Source organism: Colobus angolensis, unplaced genomic scaffold (assembly GCF_000951035.1).
Source record: "Colobus angolensis palliatus isolate OR3802 unplaced genomic scaffold, Cang.pa_1.0 Scaffold381, whole genome shotgun sequence".
Lineage (NCBI taxonomy): Eukaryota > Metazoa > Chordata > Mammalia > Primates > Cercopithecidae > Colobus > Colobus angolensis.
The window spans coordinates 2,340,918-2,359,658 of record NW_012117166.1 but is presented as its reverse complement, the minus strand read 5'-3'; the positions used below and the strand labels follow the sequence as shown (position 1 = coordinate 2,359,658).

The window sequence follows — 18,741 nt, the reverse complement described above, 5'->3', positions numbered from 1 at the left end:
ATTGATGAGTTCAGTATTTGATCACCTAGATACAGCCAGTAAAAGGAGTTCAGAGGTTAGTGTTCTGATGGTGAGGTGACATATACATCTACAGTGTCTGCCCTAACAATTCTACCCCAGTTTTGTTTGGTTGCTTCATTTGTAATTTCTATTGAACTAGAAGGCTCATGATACATTGTTGTGGACCACTTATTATTGGTTAGTCCAAGTATCTGATACAATTTATCCTTCAACTGCTAGCAAGCAAGAAGTAGGTGGTATAGTAAGTTATCAGATGGGCTCTAGACAACAGGGAAAGCCTGGACTCTATACCACCTAGTCCGGGCTTGATATTGCAAGTGAGTATAGGAGGCAAAGAGTTAAACATTTCCACATAGGAAATAGGATAACACTCTTATTCTAGATCCTTTGCTTTTCTCCACAGTCTCTATAGAATGAGAAATAGGGTCATTTATTTAAGTACGAAGACAGTCTCCTTTAGACATGTAGAATATCAGCTGCCAAGCTCTTGGGTCTATGTGTATGTGAACCAGGCATTTGAAAGATTGCTAGAGATGCAGATTCAAAATAATATAGGCAATCCTTGCTTTGTACAGTAGTGTAGGACAGTAAAATGGCACACATAACTTATAAGACAGACGGAGCATCTTTTTTGTGCCTTGGCAAATACTCTGTCGAACGGTGGTAGTGTCAGCATTCCCAGTCAGCCATTTCTTCTATTACTCCATTCATATTTTATTCAGTTTTCACTTTCAGCATTATCACTTTTATTTTCTTTGCTGCACTTTCATCTTTGTTGGCTAATTCCCTGGCAGAAAAGGAAGCAACACAACTACACACTTTGCTGTGTGTGGACTGAATAGCAGATGCCCAATGTCTAATCACCAATAGCCTTTGAGAGAAATGACAAAATTGGTCACTGATCATGATACGTGTTTGTTTGCTTTGTGGACTGAAGAACTAGCAGTGCAGTTTGAACTTTATGGAGTTATAGTTCATATACGACATTGACTGAAATTTAAACTCTGCTCTTGGGGGACTAATGCTGTTTAAGTAAATTATAACTGAAATTCAGGCATATCAGGACTGTGCAGAGCAAGAACTGCCTAAATAAATGAGCTGTCACATCATATTGGTTGCATACGAGTTCTGTAGTAATTATGATTTTGTTGGACATGATGATTTTGCAATGAAGTCACTCTTTTTAAGGCTTCTTAGAGGTGATTTACAGAATGTAAATATTTGCTTTGGTATCTACATCGAGGTAAGCTAGATTATGCTGTGATAACAAATGACATCCAAATCTCAGTGCTATTAGTACCTTCCATGGCCAATTGACTCGGGGGAGAGGAGGAGGTTCTGTTTCACTTTGTCCTTACTCAGGAACCCAAGCTGAGGGAGACTCCATCTCTATGCTTCTGTAATTACCAGTTCAGGAATTGGAAACATGATTAATTTCATACTATCTCTTTAAGTTTTCACCCAGAAGTGATACATACAGTTTCCAATCATGAATCACTGGCCAAAATAAGGCACATGGTCACGTCCCAAAGAGGATAGAGAAGTGAAATTCTACCATGAGCCTAGAAGGAAGAAATGTTGGGCAAGTAGCCTTAGTCACTACCACAGTTTCCAAAGACTTAACCTGGAGAGGGCTTTTCAGGGAGGAGCCACCGGGGACTGGGATTGCAGACTTAGATGTGTCAAATTGTCAGTTTCTGCTAGTGAAAGAATCAAGTTGAGGCAAAGTTGTATGTACTTGCATTCTAGGAGTCTGGTCACTGATTTTATGAAAATTAAGTTAGAGGTCAGGATGAGGCCAAGAAGTTGTAAGAGAGGAGAGATGGATCATAGGGACCAAGCAGAGCCCTGGAGAGCAGAACCCCTTCAGATGAGTGCTCTGAGACTATCTACCATTCTACATGATTTCAGCTCTTTAATGGTTACTGTCGCTGAGCCACTGTCTGTTTTCACTTGAGTTGACTACATAATTGGGAGTTCTGGGATACCTGACAGAAATGAATCTTAAATTGAACCTTCAAGGAAATGTAGGCTCTTGCTATGGACTGGCAGGAAGAAATGGCAAGGGCATTCTAGGAGTAAGCAGGTAAGGGAGGAACAAGTGCAAAACCAGTGTGAGATGTAATGGGATGCTATGAACATGGTAGGAGTACTGAGCTTCTTAAAACAAGGGAACAGAGAAGAACCACAGAGAATTAATTGCATAGTGATCCTCCTTTAGTTATTAGCATTCCACATTTAGTGTTTGTCTATGTCTTTAGCCACAAATACATTAAACTCAACAAGTCCTCAGCAGAGTATTCAGATGGGCACCCTTAAAATACCCTGTCTCATAGTTTTCTATGTCACTGATGCTAAACATTTCAATACATCCATATACCAGAGTAATTTAGAATCACTTCATAGCTGTGCCCACACCTGAACTTCTCATTTTAATCTAAATGTGATCCTTTTTTTGGTCTAAATTTTTTCTAACAGTATGAGATAAGAATAAAAATATTTAAGACACACCTAATCAAGCAGGAGCTATTTGAGCTTGCATTCATGTATTTCTCGGTACATTACATAGGGTATTCTATTTGGGAAAATACAGTTAATATAAAATGGTCAATTTTGGTATGTATCGCCATATGCTGGGATAAGAACACTGTGCCAAGTCAGTTATAATCAAATGACCACATTATATTTAAATCTTCCAGACAGGTAAGGGATTTCAAATTAAGTACCTATATTCTTAGACATAGTGCTTGACTAGTTGACTGAATTTAGATTTTTTTTTTTTTTTGCCTAGATATTTGGATGTTGTGTAGACTTCTCCTTAGCACTGGACCCACTGGCCTTTGGGCAACTTCTTTAGTTCTTTCAACCTCCCTCTCAATTTTCTAAGAGCAGCACTATAGGGGGTATTTGGCTTTCAGGAAATTGCCCTGTGTAGTGTTCTTTGCACAAGCATGCTGCATTGTTCTTTCAAGCCTGAATATTTCCCCTCTTAACTTGGACATATTACAAGTGATATCATGCAACGGGTGTGAGCCATGTCAGTACAGGGAGTGTACTCCAGTGGTCATCAGAAGTTTTCATATTTATTCAGCGTTATAATCTTTTCCATGTGACTGTTACTGAATTTGGGAGACTAAATGATGTAGGTATCGTCTCAATTATCTAAGCTGTTTATAACACCAAAAATTGATTGTCAATATTAGGGCAATAAACTTTCTTCCGTGAGACCAACCAATGTATTAGAGATGATGAAAGAATGGAAAAATAACCCGGAAAGTGATGAGGAAAACACAACAGAAGAGAAGAGTAATCCATCCACTGAAGAAAAGTTGAAAAGTTACCAACTCTGGGGAAATGTCCATGATGCCAATTACGCTTCAGATGAAGAGGAGGAAAAACAGGTAGGAAGAATCATTGCTGCATTTCTCCAAAGTGTAAAATACCCTCACCACACCTGGAACATTTTTTTGCAAATCTGTCTTTTTGTTGTTAGTTTGTAACAAAGGCCGAGCATTATATAGCAAGTAAAGTTCTTTCTGCTTTATAAGGCTAGCACGATTTAGTGATGTGGCCTACATGTTTATTTTAAGGTTGGTGATTATGTAGGGCAGGTGTCTGCAAACTTTTTCTATAAGGGAACAAATAGTAAATATTTTAGGCTTTGTGAGCCATAGTAGTCTCTGTCACAACTACTCATCTCTGACATTGTTGTGTGAAAACAGCCATAGACCACAAATGAATGAATGTGGCCATGTTCCAACTCAACTATTTTTTCCCCCCAAAACAGATGGCATGCCAAATTTGGCCCAAGGATCAAAATTAATAATTTTTGTACTCTACCAGACTACAGAATTTGGAATGGGTCTATGTTTTACATAGAAAATGATCATTATTACATTATTCAGTTATTTTTGTCTGAATTTATGGTAACAAAAACTTTTTATATAGATTTATTATTTTACCTTATTAGTTCTGAATACAGTTTTATTCTTTTTAATGAATAGAATTGAATAACATTTTGATTGGTTCTAGATTGTGGTCTGTTAGCTGGATATCCTGACAAAGTTTACCCAAAGCTCCCCTTCCCTGCTTTCTTGTTTGTTTCTGCATTTGCAGAAAATTTCTCTGTATGTGTTTGTTCTCCTTCCGGTCTTGAAATCTAATTAACATATCTTAACTATTACTTAATAATTGAGCATCCTGCCAGCAGGGACTGTGTTTACCTCAGGGTAGCCAGACTTCTCGTGAGGAGTCGCTGGTTTCTGATTCTTTGATGCCTAGAATTAGGCAGAGTGCAGAGAGGGACTGCCAGGGTAAATCCTGGACCAGACTCAGGGAGGTGCAGCATTGCTGGCCTACACCCCTCCCTGCCAAGAATCCTCTTAGTAACTTACAGAAAGGGACATGGTAGCATGATCTATTCATTGATTTTTATTTAGTGGTTGAGAACTTCATTACTTTATAGCAAATGTTTAGATAATAAGCATAACATAATGATTTAGGTATTTTGAGATGATAATATTTTTACCATAATGTAGACATAAGTTCATTGAATTCTTTTTCCTCTCTAGTGTGTTAACAACTCTTGCGATGCTTAGTTCTTGTGTGTATTTTATATTCTCCTTAAAAATAATATCATAAAATTCCATGTTTGCATTTCTTATTGAACATAGTTTGAAGATTTTTGTTGACTGACTTGGCATTTTATACACATATTCATACATATGCACATACCTACTTACACATGTACATGTATACATGTATACTCACATATTCTTACACATATATATGTACATCTACATATACTCACATACGTATGATTATACACATGTTTTGTGGCCTTGAGTTATATTTATCACTGCATCTGACATAAAATATGCTTGTGAACCAAATGTCTTCCATTCCCTTTTCCATTGCCGTGTCACACGGGAGGGGTCCCACTCATCCAGCCGCCCCTGCAAGTCACAAATTAATGAAACTTACTATGTGAATCAACTAGGGAACAGAAGAATTGGAATTTGAAATTGTTTGTGGGTGCTAGAACTATACCAGTGGGTTGAAATTTCAAGAATACAGAGATGGTAAGAATATTGGTTGATATTTTAGGAATGTAGGTTTCATCAACAGGAAAAATTTTTCCATAGTCAGAATTCACCAGCAATGGAAAAAGGCTGGGCCATGGATAACAAACCTTCCACCTCCCCATCATTGGAAGTATTCAAGCAGACTCTGGAAGGCTACTTGTTATAAATGCCATAACAGGAATTCTTGCAAGGTGGGTAGAGCTTGTCCTCCCTTGATGTCCTCTAAGGAACTTTCCCATGCTTAGATTTGGGAATTTCTCAAAAGCCAGGGTAATCACACCTTTCGAAAAAATGTCAGAGCTCTTGGAAAACTAGCAGAGAGAGTAAGTGAGGATGTGTTAAAAACAAAAACAAAAGCAAAAGCACTTGAACTCAGCACCTTCCTCCTTCCCTAAATAATGGTCCCTTGGTTCCAAATGCCTTGGACATTATGGGAAAATGCAGTCTGCATCTCCTCTTTGTTAATATTTGGACTAAGATATCACACTACACTTGTTTCAGATTTGTTTTCAGATAGTTGGCACTTGGCAATGTCCTTTTGTTCATTTCCACCTTTGTTTGGTTATGGTATTCTGAGGACAGTAATGTTCTCACATGTATATCTTGTTTCTCACATGCTGAGGACATCTAGATAATGTTTTGTGCTGTTGGTAATCCTCTGAACTCCCTAAGACAAAGTCTTTATCAGCTTTACTGGATAGACTCGACTTTCACTCCTGCAATAGCATTTGCTCATCTTCTGATGAGACACTTGGCAGACCACTGCTTATTGCAGTAGTGTGCCTTTTAACATTAGGTCCTTAATGATTCCTGATAAATGCTATCATGCTTCCATTATTCATAAGCTCAGAAAACAATTGGAGAGAAATGAACATCCATAATTAAAGTGTACCTTCCCATAACCATGGAGGAAGGGACTGGAATCTCTAGATGCAATACAAGTATATTTGCATTATGGAATTCTTGCTTTGTAATGGAGAAACCTCCTAATTGTAAAATTGTTTAACACAGTCTTGAATGAATTTGTTTAATGAAAATAGAAGATTTTCAGGCTCACGCCTGTAATCCCAGCACTTTGGGAGGTCCAGATGGGTGGATCACCTAAGGTCAGTAGTTTGAGACCAGCCTGGACAACATGGCAAAACCCTGTCTCTACTGAAAATACAGAAATTAGCTGGGCATGGTGGGACTCACTTATAATCCCAACTACTCGGGAGGCTGAGGCAGGAGAATCGCTTGAACCCAGGAGGTGGAGGTTGCAGTGAGCCGAGATCATGCCGCTACACTCCAGCCTGGGCGACGGAATGAGACTCCGTCTCAAAAAAAAAGAAAAAAAAAAAAAAAGGAAAAGAAAATAGATTTTTGTCATTATTTTCTTTTGTGATAAGTTTTCCTTGACTGAAAACCTAGTGTTACAGTATTGTAGGAGATAGTACATGTAGCAGTTGCTTTATCTAGGCTAGAAAGTAGAAAGGTATGGTGGTTTAGAAACTTTGAAAAATTATTTTGAGAAATGATATGTGTTCATAAAACATTTTTTCAAAGACAAGAAATGTTGACATTTAAATAACATTGAAATTTAATACTTTGGTATGTTGATAATATTTTTGTGAGGAAAAACTTAAGTTTTCATGATATTTTAGTGAGTGGGATAGAAATTTTCTTTTCCTGAAAGTTACATTTTAACTTTCTGAGTCCATGAGAACTGACTATCATATGAAAATGTGACGGTACTTGCACAATTGTGGCATACTTTCATATCCCAGTATTGAAGCATTGCAATATGGCATATGTGCCCAAGCACAGCCCTTAAAATATCATAATAGTTAAAAGTACAACTTCGGATCTAGGCTGCCTGGATTCAGATTCTGGCTTCACCACTTAGAAGCTTTATGGTGTTCAGCAAGCCTCTAGGCCTCCATTTTCTCATCTATAAAATAGGGATAATAATCTCACCAACTAAGGGCTAGATGAAATCATGCATGTAACACTCTTGGCACATGGATGTATATAGAATATTACTAAAATTGCATATGTTTTCCTGGTTGTATCAAGGCTCCTTTGGGTATAACTGTGGGAATAAACTAGTAAACAAACCAAGACATTTCATTTTCAAAAGTGGTAATGTGCTGCTTCTAACCTCAATTTGCTCTCTGAGTTTGGTGAGTTTCCTAGGGTACTGTGGTAGATTGGATTCTTGTTTCCAATTAATTATTCCTTTCCTATAAATAATTTGTACATGCATATTCTTTGCCATGTGACTTTGCAGTTCTCTCTACTAGAACTGTTGAAGGCTATTTTCTCACCCTACTAATGTTGGTTTTGGCTGTTATTCTGGCTGATGGAATGTTAAAAGGGTGTAATGTAAGCAGAACCTTAGAAGTGTTTGCATGATTTAGCTTGCTCTCTTCTATTTCTGTCACCTGCCATGAGAAGAGCATGCCTGCAGAAAGCCACAGGTTCTGGAATTGTGGAGATTTGTGGAACAGATCTGAATTCAGTCTAATACCTGAAGTTTAGTCTAGCACAACCAAACTCTGCAATTAATTGAGAAAAATTAATACTTGCTGTTACAAGATACTGAGATTTTTGCAGTTGTTTGTTGTGTGGTTGTGCAGAAAAGAGTTAACATAGGTGGCCTAAACTGCTATCCTTCAAAAGACCTATTTATTTGCAAGGTTGACCCTTGGCTTATTTCTGGGAACTTAGCTAATTTTGTCTAAACTATTTGTGCAAACAATATGGTTTATGCTGAATACCTACTTTCCTTCTGGGAATCTGGGATTTGGGTAGGTGCTAGGCAGAGGCTGCCTATGTGACCATGGGTGCTGAGTCTCCAATGGGCCTCCATAGTTGGCAAAATTTCACACATGCTGTCACAACTAATTGCAGGCGGAATTAAGCACATCCTTTGCAACTCCCCTGGGAGAAGACACTTGGAAGCTTGCTCATGGTTTCTCTTGGATTTAGCCTGAAGTGCCTTTTCCTTTTGCTGGTTGGGCTTTGCATCCTTGCACTGTAATAAGTCATAGCCATGAGTACAAATATAAGTGTTAAGTCCTGTGAGTCCTCCCAGTGACTTGTCGAACCTGGGGGTGATTGTGGGGACCTCTCAAACATAGTTGAATAACTACTGCAATAGTAGACTAATACAGGTACAAATAACTAATTGTGCTAACATCTTGATCTAATGCTGCTTGCAACGCGAGTTGCTGGCCTGGATTCATAGGCTCCCATAAACAAGGCTTTTGTTCTAAAGGAATATTTTGTCCCTACTTCTACTCCCATGCAAGAGCTTTTTGTATAAGGCTTAGGTTTTACCACAGGCTTAACCAGATTCCCATTGTTGCAAAGATGTATTAGTGAATCCTTTAAATCACTTCCCTCTCTTCCCAAGCCTGACTTTTGCTCAGCTCCCCTTAGGGCCTATAGCTGTTTGGCTATGCTATGCATATCCTTTCTCTATGGAGAACCAACCCATTGTGTTGGGTTATAACAAGTATTGCTTCAATTCCAAATGTATTAATTTGGGCCCATTTATCTCTTACCCTACCTTTATGCTATAAGTGTTACATGTATTACATCTACATGATTATAAACCCCACAAAATAGTGATATAATTTTTGCTTTAAATTGTCATGTATGTTTTCAAGAAATTAAGAGGAAAAATTTCTTTTATTTATCCAGATAGTTATCATTTCTGATACTCTCCTTTTTTCTTAACTTTTGATCATTTTTTTGATGAAGTATCTGTGGAAATTTGAAATGTTCTTCGCTTATATGTATTGTGTCACTTTTCTCTGGATGCTTTCGAGGTCATCTCTTTATCTTTGATTTTCAGCAGTTTAACAATGCTATTGCTAAGCATGTTCTTCTTCACATTTATCCTGCTTGGGGTTTGCTGAGCTCCATGAATCTGTAAATTTGTACCTTTAGCCACATTTTGGAAGTTTTGTCATTATCTTTTCCTTTTTTTTCTGAGACTCCAATTACTCATATATTAGACAGTTTGATATCGTTCTATAGATTCCTGAGGCACTATCCATTTTTTAATCTTTTTTTCTATTCTTTACATTGGATGCTTTCTGTTGATCTATCTTCAGGCTTACTGGCTCTTAATGACTTAATGCCAATACATTGAGAAGTTTATATGAAATGGTCAAATTTCTTTTAAAAGTACAAAAACAGTTACACAAAAATAGAAAATCTGAATTATTTTGTATTTATTTTTAAAATCATATCTGTAATAAAGAACTTTCCTAAAAAGAAAACTTTATTCCCAAATGATTTCACTGTCTAATTCTTCTAAATATTTAAAGAAGAAATAAGAAAACTTACACACAAACTCTTGAGAATATTTCTCAACTCATTTATAAGGCATGTTTGCCTTAAAAATAACAATACCTAAAAATGACAAGGATGTTACAAGAAAATTGTTAGCCAATATCTCTCATAAATTATAGTCATAAAAATTTCAAACGATATTAGCAAACTGAATCTAGAAATATATAAAAGAATAGCATATCATAATTAAGTGTTTGCAGTATATTCCAGGAGTGCAGGTTTGGATTAACATCCAAAAATCAACCAACATAATTCACTATATATAGATAAAGGAAAAAGCTATATAATCATCTCAATGATTTTGGGAAAAGCATTTGATAAAATTCAACACTAAAACATGAGAAAATCCTCAGCAGACTAGGAATAAAAGGGAACTTCTTTTACATAATAAGAGATTTTACAAAAAGATCCAAGCAATTAGTATCATTCTTAATGGTAAAATATTGAGGGTTTTCATGCTAAAATTAGGGGAAAGGCAAGGATGTTCTCTCTCACTAGTTTTCTTTAATATTGTACAAAAGGTTCTAGCTGATGCAGCAAGGCAATTAAAAGAAATAAAATTATATATGTTGTAAAGGAAGAATAAAACTGTCTGTACTTGCAGATGACATGTTTATATACATAGAAAATCCCAAGGAATCTACAAAAAGTGAATTAAAGAGGTTGCTGGATGCAAGATCTGTATATAAAAATTGTATTGTTATATATTAGCAATAAACAATTGGGAAATAAAATTTTAAAATGCTAATTGCCACAACACATAAAACACTTAGTGAAAAATCTAACAAAATATATGCAAAATGTTTATACCAAAACCATGAAATGTTGTTGAGCAAAATTGAAAAAGACTGAAATAGATGGAGAGATATACCATGTTTATGGTTTAGAATATTTGGTACTATTAAGATGTCAGTTCTCCCCAAATTAACTTACACATTTAAACCAATCCCAGTTGAAATCTAGAACACTTGCTTTTTTGTTATAAATTGACGAGATGATTCTAAAATTTATTTGGAGATACGTAAAACCTGAAACAGACAAAATAACCTAAAAAGAACAAAGTTGCAAGACTTACATGACTTGATTTAAACATTTACTACATAGATACAGTAATTAATGCAATGTGGTGTTGATGTAAGGATAGAAGAAAATTGGGAGTCTAGAAATAGACCCATGTTTATACAGTCAGTTGATTTTTGACAGAGATTTCAAAGCAATTCGAAGGGGTAAATGACATCTTTTAAATAAATAATGCTAGAACAATAGTAGATATATGTGAGGAAAAATGAAATTTGACCCCCTAGCTAAAACTGTACACAAAAACTAGTTTGAGAAGGGTAGAACTAAAACTAAAAGCAAAACTATAAAGCTTCTAGGATAAAACATAAGGGACTATCTTCCATCCAGCAGATAGTCAAAGATTCTTAGAACACAGACACAGAAAGCACTTTTAAAAACTGGTAAAATGGTTCCTAAAAATAAAACACATTTGCTCATCAAAAGCATGTTAAAAAATAAGCAAGCCACAGACAGGGAGAAAATATTTGCAATAAATATATATGAGAGAGGACTTGTATGCAGAATATATAAACAACTCCTATACGCAATAAGGCAATTCATGTTTTAAAATAGTCAGTAGACTTGAACAGACACTTCACATAGGAAGATATACAAGTAGTAAATAAGCATATGAAAAGATGTTAAACATCATTAGTCATCAGGAAAATGGAAATTAAGACCACTGCAGGCTATCACTACATACTTTCTAGAATGGCCAAAATTTAAAACTAACAAGTCCAGATATTGGCAAGGATATGGAACAACTGGAATTTCCCCACCTTGCTGGTGGGAATGCAAAATGGTACTATTCTTTCAGAATATAGTTTGGCATTTACTTTTTTTGTGTGTGTGTGTGATGGAGTCTTGCTCTGTCGCCCAGGCTGGAGTGCAGTGGCGCAATCTCGGCTCACGGCAACCTCCACCTCCTGGGTTCAAGCAGTTCTCCTGCCTCAACCTCCTGAGTAGCTGGGACTATAGGTGTGCCACCACAGCCGGCTAATTTTTTGTATTTTTAGTAAAGATGGAGTTTCACCATGTTAGTCAGGATGGTCTTGATCTCCTGACCTCGTGACCCACCCACCTTGGCCTCCCAAAGTGCTGGGATTATAGGCATGAGCCACTGTGCCCGGCTGGCATTTACTTTTAAGGTTAAGCATTCACTTACCATTTATCCAGCAATCCCGAGTTCACAAAAAGATTTGTAGTGTATGTTTGTAGCAGCTCTGTATATAAGCTGCCCCAAACTGGAAACAACCGAAATATCCATTAACAGAAGAATGAGTAAACAAATTGTGGTATATCCATACAATGGAGTACTACTTGGCAAGAAAAAAGAAATGAGTTACTATTACATGGATGAATCTCAAAAACCTACCTTTCAATGGCATGAGAATATACAAATATCTGAATAAAAATTCAATTAAAACTGTTAAGCAGAAGAACTCAGATACAAGAGCACATAATGCATTCTTTTCCATGTATATGAAGTTTAGAAAAGGCAAAACTAATTTATGTTGAAAAAAGCAGAATAGTTGTGGCTCCCAGGAGAAGGTTGACTGGATTGTGGCAAGAGAGAACTTTCTTGGTAATTGTTCTATTTCTTGATTGTGGTGTTGGATATACAGGCCTATGTGTTTGTCAAAACTCATCAAACTGTACACTTCAGATATGTTATTCTACTGTATATAGATTATACCTCAGTTACAAAGAAAAGAAACATATTTTTTTTTTGTAATTTGCAAGTTAGATTTCATTTCTGTTGACTCCACACAAGACCCAGATCTTTATGCAAGTAACCTTAGAAGTCTATATATTTGGAAGTCAATTTTTCTTCTCCCTTAGCTTTCCTTTCCTTCTTCTGAAAACCATAGGGATGTGAGAGAACGTCAGTAGCCATTACACACAAAACTATAGCAGAAAACTTGTGTCAGAATTTTGTCATTTGGACCTTGTACAGGCCTATAATTTGAATGTGTGACTCTAGAAATTGTTGCTATGGTGATAAACCACTTTACTTAAATAGCATGTATTTTACTCAAAATTCAGAGAAATGCTAACAGTTTCTAGTAATCATGCACTAGTATTAACTGGCAGGGATATGCCTAGAGCTTACAGCTTTTGCATCCATTATCACCAGACAAGTTCATCAGGTTAAAGCCATGCCAGTGAATAATGAAATATGTATTGTTAGTCCAATTTTCTTGTTACATATCTCCCCTTGCACATATGGAGCCCCCTTTTCAAGATTAATAATATGAGCTAGAGAAATTAGGCCAAGGGTACTGAATTACAAAAAGCTGAAACTGGAGGGAAGCTTGTAAGGTCATCTTTTCCATCATTCTGCCTCGAATAGAACTGACTGTTCTTCAAGTGTCCCAAATGGTAAGAATTTGCCAGAGATGAAGAACAATTGAAATGCTGCTTGAGGTAGCCCTTGATGTAACCGTCCTGACTGACTGCAGCACTCAGAGATGCTGTCCACCTCCACAGTGCTGAAATATGCCTCCTCCTTCATTTTATAGATTTTGATTATATATAGCCTCTTATTCTTTATCTTTTAGATTGAAGAGCATTCTTAAAAAGAAACCTTCATTCCTTAATCATATTAGTAGCCTGTCTGTAAACATTCTCTGGTCCCTTTATACCTGTTCAAGCTGGTTGCAGTGTTTCAGGTATGAATTCATCATGATTTTATATAAAGATAGAAATTTTTTTCTTTGATTTCTAAAATGCTTTCTGATGATAGCTAGGTTTTTCTGACCAGTGTGCCATGGTACATTAGACCAGTATCTTCAAAGAACAGCCTATGGTGACTTTTAGGTCTTCTCTTGGATTGGTAAATATATGCCCAACAGTCTCATAATGATCATTTAGAATCTTTCGCCTAAGAACTAAGTATTGAAATTCCTCTGTTATCTTTCTCCCCCTTTGTACAATCTTATGGGAGCTCATCATCTTCTATTTGCTTTTCCTGACCTGGAAGATCTTATAGCCTTGGCAATTTCATTTTTCATTTCTCTGTTCTATTACTTACAAAACTATAAAATTGCATCAGTGACAGCATAGATCCCTGAGGAATCCCACCAGCTATAAGAGAAGAAAAGGAGAAATGCAAAACTTAGATAACCTATAACCCAACAAAATAAATTACTGAAAAATTAAGATTTGTTCATGTTTCTAGATAAAGCTTGGAAGCTGGAATTTGCCTTGCCCACTCCAGGAACTAAGAGGCTTGGCTCTTTGTTAAGAAAACTATGGCCTGGCCTGGAGGTCACCATGGTGGCCATTCTGCATTCGTATTCCGTTAGCATCAGAGGAATGGTTTCAATGAAGGATATTTGAGGGGAGTCTCAGACTCTTTTAGAAAAACTATTAGGATACTGCTTCCTAAACAATGGCATCCTAAACTTCATGCAACTGGAATTTAGTAAAGAGAAATGGTAAGGCACACATACACATACAGTATTTTATAAGACAAACCCATATACACAGAAGCATAAACATTTGCATATTGAGATCATCCTGGCCAACATAGTGAAACCCTGCCTCTACTAAAAATACAAAAATTAGCTGGGCATGGTGGCGCGTGCCTGTGATCCCAGCTATTGGGAGACTGAGGTAGGAGAATCACTTGAACCCGGGAGGCAGAGGTTGCAGTGAGCCGAGATTGCATCATTGCCCTCCAGCTTGGGCGACAAGAGCAAAACTCCATCTCAAAAAAATATATATATATATTTGCATAAAGGCAAGTAGATTTGAATTGATGTTACCAGGGAGTGAAGGAGCAAATACTGTGATTTGTTTCAGTGCAGCCAGCATTAAGCTGATTTTGGAGCTCAATTAAAATATGGATGACTGTATTAGTTTTAACATGTATTAAAACCAAATTGACAAATAAGAAAACAGGCACTCTTATATGCTACTGGTAAGATTATACATCAGTACAACTGCAGTGGAAGGCAACATGATGATATCTTTCAGAATTACAAATCCTTATACCATTTATCTGAAGAATTTCTCTTCTAAAATATATATCCTGTGGAAAAACTTACGAATGTGCAAAATGTCATGTGCAAAATGTGCTTGCAAAAGATTGGAAACAAACCTGAGTGTTCATTGTAAAGGGAGTGGTTAAATAAATTATGGTACTTCTAAACAAGAGAATATTGCATAGCCAAAAAAAAGAATGAGGACTTTTTCTTTCTATGAATTGACATGGAATGATCTTCAAGATAATCATTAGTTGAAAAAAGTCAAGGTGTAAGAGTGTTTATAGTTGGCTACTATTTGTATGAAAGGCGGGGAGAAAGCATGTCAGTAGATGAGTGTATTTGTCTGTTTTCATACTGCTAATAAAGACATACTGGATAATTTATAAAGAAAAAGAAGTTTAATGGACTCACAGTTCCACCTGGCTGGGGAGGCCTCACAATCATGGTGGAAGGCAAAGGGGGAGCAAAGATACGCTTTAGGTGGCAGCAGGCAAGAGAATGTGTGCAGGGGAACTGCCCTTTATAAAACCATCAGATCTCGTGAGGCTCATTCACTATCATGAGAACAGCACGGGAAAAACCTGCCCCTGTGATTCAGTTACCTCTCACTGGGTCCCTCCCACAACACAAGATTATGGGAGCTACAATTCAAGATAAGACTTGGGTGGGGACACAGCCAAACCATATCAATGAATTAGATTGAACCATAGGAAATTGCCATTATTAGACTGTTTTTGACCTGCAGCAACCAATGGAAATGACAGTGGAATGACAACCACATCCATTTGGTTCCACCTAATATTTGCTTGAAGATGCATAAAATCTCTCTGAAAGTGTACACTATAAATTGACAGTATTGGTTGTCTTTGGGGGGCAGAGCTCAGTTAACTATGGGGTAAGGAGGAGATTTTGAACATTGTGAATATTAAATCATGGGGATGTACTATCTTTTTAAGAAATAAATAACTAAACTTACAAAAAAATCAGTGTGGCTGAGGAAAATCATTTTCTTATCTACTACAAAATGAAACAGAAATATCATATTTCTACACCAAAGCAACTAAACATTGTTTAGTTTTCTTTTTCCTTCCACTTTGCCAGAAGACTTTAATAATGATCTTAAGATATTATATCCAAGAAGAAAATACCAGCATCTATAGAGTTTTTGGGAAAAAGAAAAAAATTCTCATCAATAATTCTGTTCACAGAGACTGTTTCTGAGTATTTCTTCCTGGTGACTGCAACTCCTGAAACTACTGTAATGACTCAACTACATTAACAAATGGAGCAGTGAAGAAGAATGGAACCATTAAGCCAGATATGAATATAAGTACATTAAAGGAAAATGAATCTTTATTCCTGCTCGATAGAATGTTAGTTGTAGTGGACATGTTGAAAACTACTTCCTCAACAACTTGGATAATAACTCAAAATCCAAGTAGAAATGTCAAAAGAGAGAAAGTTACACTTAGATTCACCTTTTAATAGGATTTGTATGTAAAGGTAATTAAATTTTATGAATTGAAATTTTCAAGATAGGGTGTATATCTTTTAGGGACCAGCACTGTACTAAACAAAGCAACTTGTTCTCAGCCAGATGCTCTAACATCAGGGGTGTTGTATCCTCACCTGATCACTGAACATAAGGAGTTTTCAATAAAAATACAACCTATGTGAAGGAATACTATAGAATTTTAAATATTTTCTACCTCTTAAAAGAATACACAGAAGCAACCCAGAGGTTTTCTTGGGGGAGAAAAAGAACTAAAGAAAGTGACCTTTTTACATTTCAAATTTTATACAAATTAAAATTTTAAGGTACAAAATGATTTTTAAGTATTACCTGCTCAAGAATTAGCATATGCTGGTTATAAAATCAGACACAAGTGATGTTCTGAAGAGGCACACTTTAAGGGCTTTCTTTGGTAAGCAAACATCAGGTAGATTTTCTTTCTTGAAATATAGATGCCAAAAGTCTTACAGGACCCAGACTTACTGCAGCCCTGGGAAGTCATGGATTGACTAGGCAAACATATATTAAGTGCTACTATTGGATATAAAACGTCATTACATCACAAGAACCTGAATGATCCAGGAAACACTGCATTTATTTTGTGTTACACACCATCTTATCACACTCTTTGAAAATTGTTAACCTGATTTTTAACCCAAGTGTGCTGTGACTTTCAGGTAACCAGAGTATTAAACTTGTGAGCTCTTTCCTCAATCATCCTGTGTAAACCAGAGCTTCCCTCTCTCTACCCCAGTGGCTTGGCCCCTGTGTTGCTTTGTGGGTCTCCTGAGACAATCTCTACTCTCTTAGAACTCTATGAGCCAGCTTCACTTAATTAAAAGTGATCACTTTAAAAATGGGCCTAAGGTCAAAATGGACCCTGCTTCCCTCATGACAGCAGGATCCAAGACCACTTCTTCCTTTACTGTGGATTGAGGCAACCCGAGAAAATACAACTGCCTCTTAGAACCCCATCTGCTTGTTTCTACTCTAAAGCTCACATAATACTTTCATGGCCACACTTGCTCTTCATTCTCATGGTAACCTCTTGTGGCAAATGTGCAAATATTAGTTGCCTCCACTTAAGGGCAAGGAACAGAGAGGCTCAAAGAGGTCCATAGTGGTGTGACTGGCATTAGAAACCAGTCTCTGGAATTAATGCGGGAAGATAGTGGGGATGTGAGTGTGGGCCTTATGTAGCACTTTATACCCAGGTTAGAAAGAATAATTACGTTGTACTTGTCAGGGTATCCACACAAATGTCAGAGCTTGTGTAGAAATCTGTAAAGATGAAGTGAGTACAATTATGTCTAAGTGGACTTCCCTGCACAAATGTTACCAGTCATTTACTTACATTTTGGATAGCAGAGGTTTCCAAACTGAGCCTGTAGAGTTTGCTCCACGCCAAACACTGAACAATTCAGTTTTCTTAAAGGTGCAAAAGGATCTTTTGGCATTTAATGATAATGTTACAATATGACTAGTTTGTACCCTATGTATCTAGAGAGTGCTCCCGCTTGCAAATCCTGAACAGCTTTGTAGTTCCTTGCATCTTTGAATTGATGTGCATTGCTTTGTGTCTGAAAATTAATCAAGACCTTTTATTTGCAGTCTACTGCTTATGAAAAGCAATTTCCTGCGACCAGTAAGGACAACTATGACACGTGCAGTTCAAGTTTCACATCTAACAAACTCCTTCCAGCTGAAATCAAGGGGGAAATGGAGAAAACCCCTGTGACTCCAAGCCAAGGAACAGCAACCAAGTATCCTGCTAAATCCAGGGCCCTGTCCAGAACCAAGAAGAAACTCTAAGGTTCCCTCCAGTACTGGACAGTATAAAAACAAAGCTGCTGTTGTTAGCACTTTGATGAGGGGGTAGGAGGGGAAGAGGACAGCCCTATGCTGAGCTTGTAGCCTTTTAGCTCCGCAGAGCCCCGCCATGTGTTTGTACCAGCTTAAAATTGAAGCTAGTTATCTCCAAAGCAGCATAAGCTGTATGTGGCATTAAAGGACAGCCACCAGTAGGCTTGGCTGTGGGCTGCAGGGAAAATCAACTCAAGATGTACACGAAGGTTTTTTAGGGGGGCAGATACCCACAATTCAAGGTTGTGGGCACACTTGCTCATTTTTACTTCAAATTCTTATGTTTAGGCACAGCTATTTATAGGGGAAAACAAGAGGCCAAATATGGTAATGGAGATTCCAAATGATACGTGCACTTTGTACTAGAAGACTTTGTTAGAAAATTACTAATAAACTTGCCATAGGTATTACAGCAGAAGTGCTTCATTCACATGTGTTTGTGAGATTTTAGGTTGCTATAGATTGTTTAAGACAACTTATTTTAAACATAGAAAGATAGGAGATTTTGTAACTGCTTGCCATTAACTTGCTGCTAAATTCTCAATGTATTGATTAAATCAATAAAAAACAGATGTTACTCAGCACATTAATTTCTATGTTGACAAGAGGTGACTATAATAAGGTCCTCTAAGCCTTTATGCAAATTATAAGTTTGGTCTACTGCTGCAATGGTAGGCACACATCTTTGGGGAAGATCATGAAGCAAGAAATAGGGGAACATACCTCATTTCTCTTCGCTTTATATAGACATCTCCTTTCCACCTGGGTAACTAATTTTGCCAGTTGAAGTCAAACTGGGTGAATAGCTGCTTTCCTTTGCTTCCCAAGCAAATTCTAAAGAAAGAATTTGTAATTGCTTTTACCT

At 36.9% G+C, this 18,741-nt stretch overlaps 1 protein-coding gene across 3 annotated transcripts in view; it reads left to right on the top strand.

Annotated features, from left to right (window-relative positions):
* The window catches only part of STK33 (serine/threonine kinase 33), a 145,434-nt gene extending 126,974 nt beyond the window's left edge, over positions 1 to 18,460 (top strand). For all 3 annotated transcript variants that reach the window (XM_011954380.1, XM_011954381.1, XM_011954379.1), the window contains 2 exons: positions 3,225 to 3,422; positions 17,625 to 18,460. In XM_011954380.1, coding sequence (XP_011809770.1) covers positions 3,225 to 3,422; positions 17,625 to 17,825 — 399 coding nt within the window. In that variant the 3' untranslated portion in view covers positions 17,826 to 18,460. The remainder of the gene's footprint in view (positions 1 to 3,224; positions 3,423 to 17,624) is intronic.
* The last annotated feature ends 281 nt before the right edge of the window (positions 18,461 to 18,741 follow it).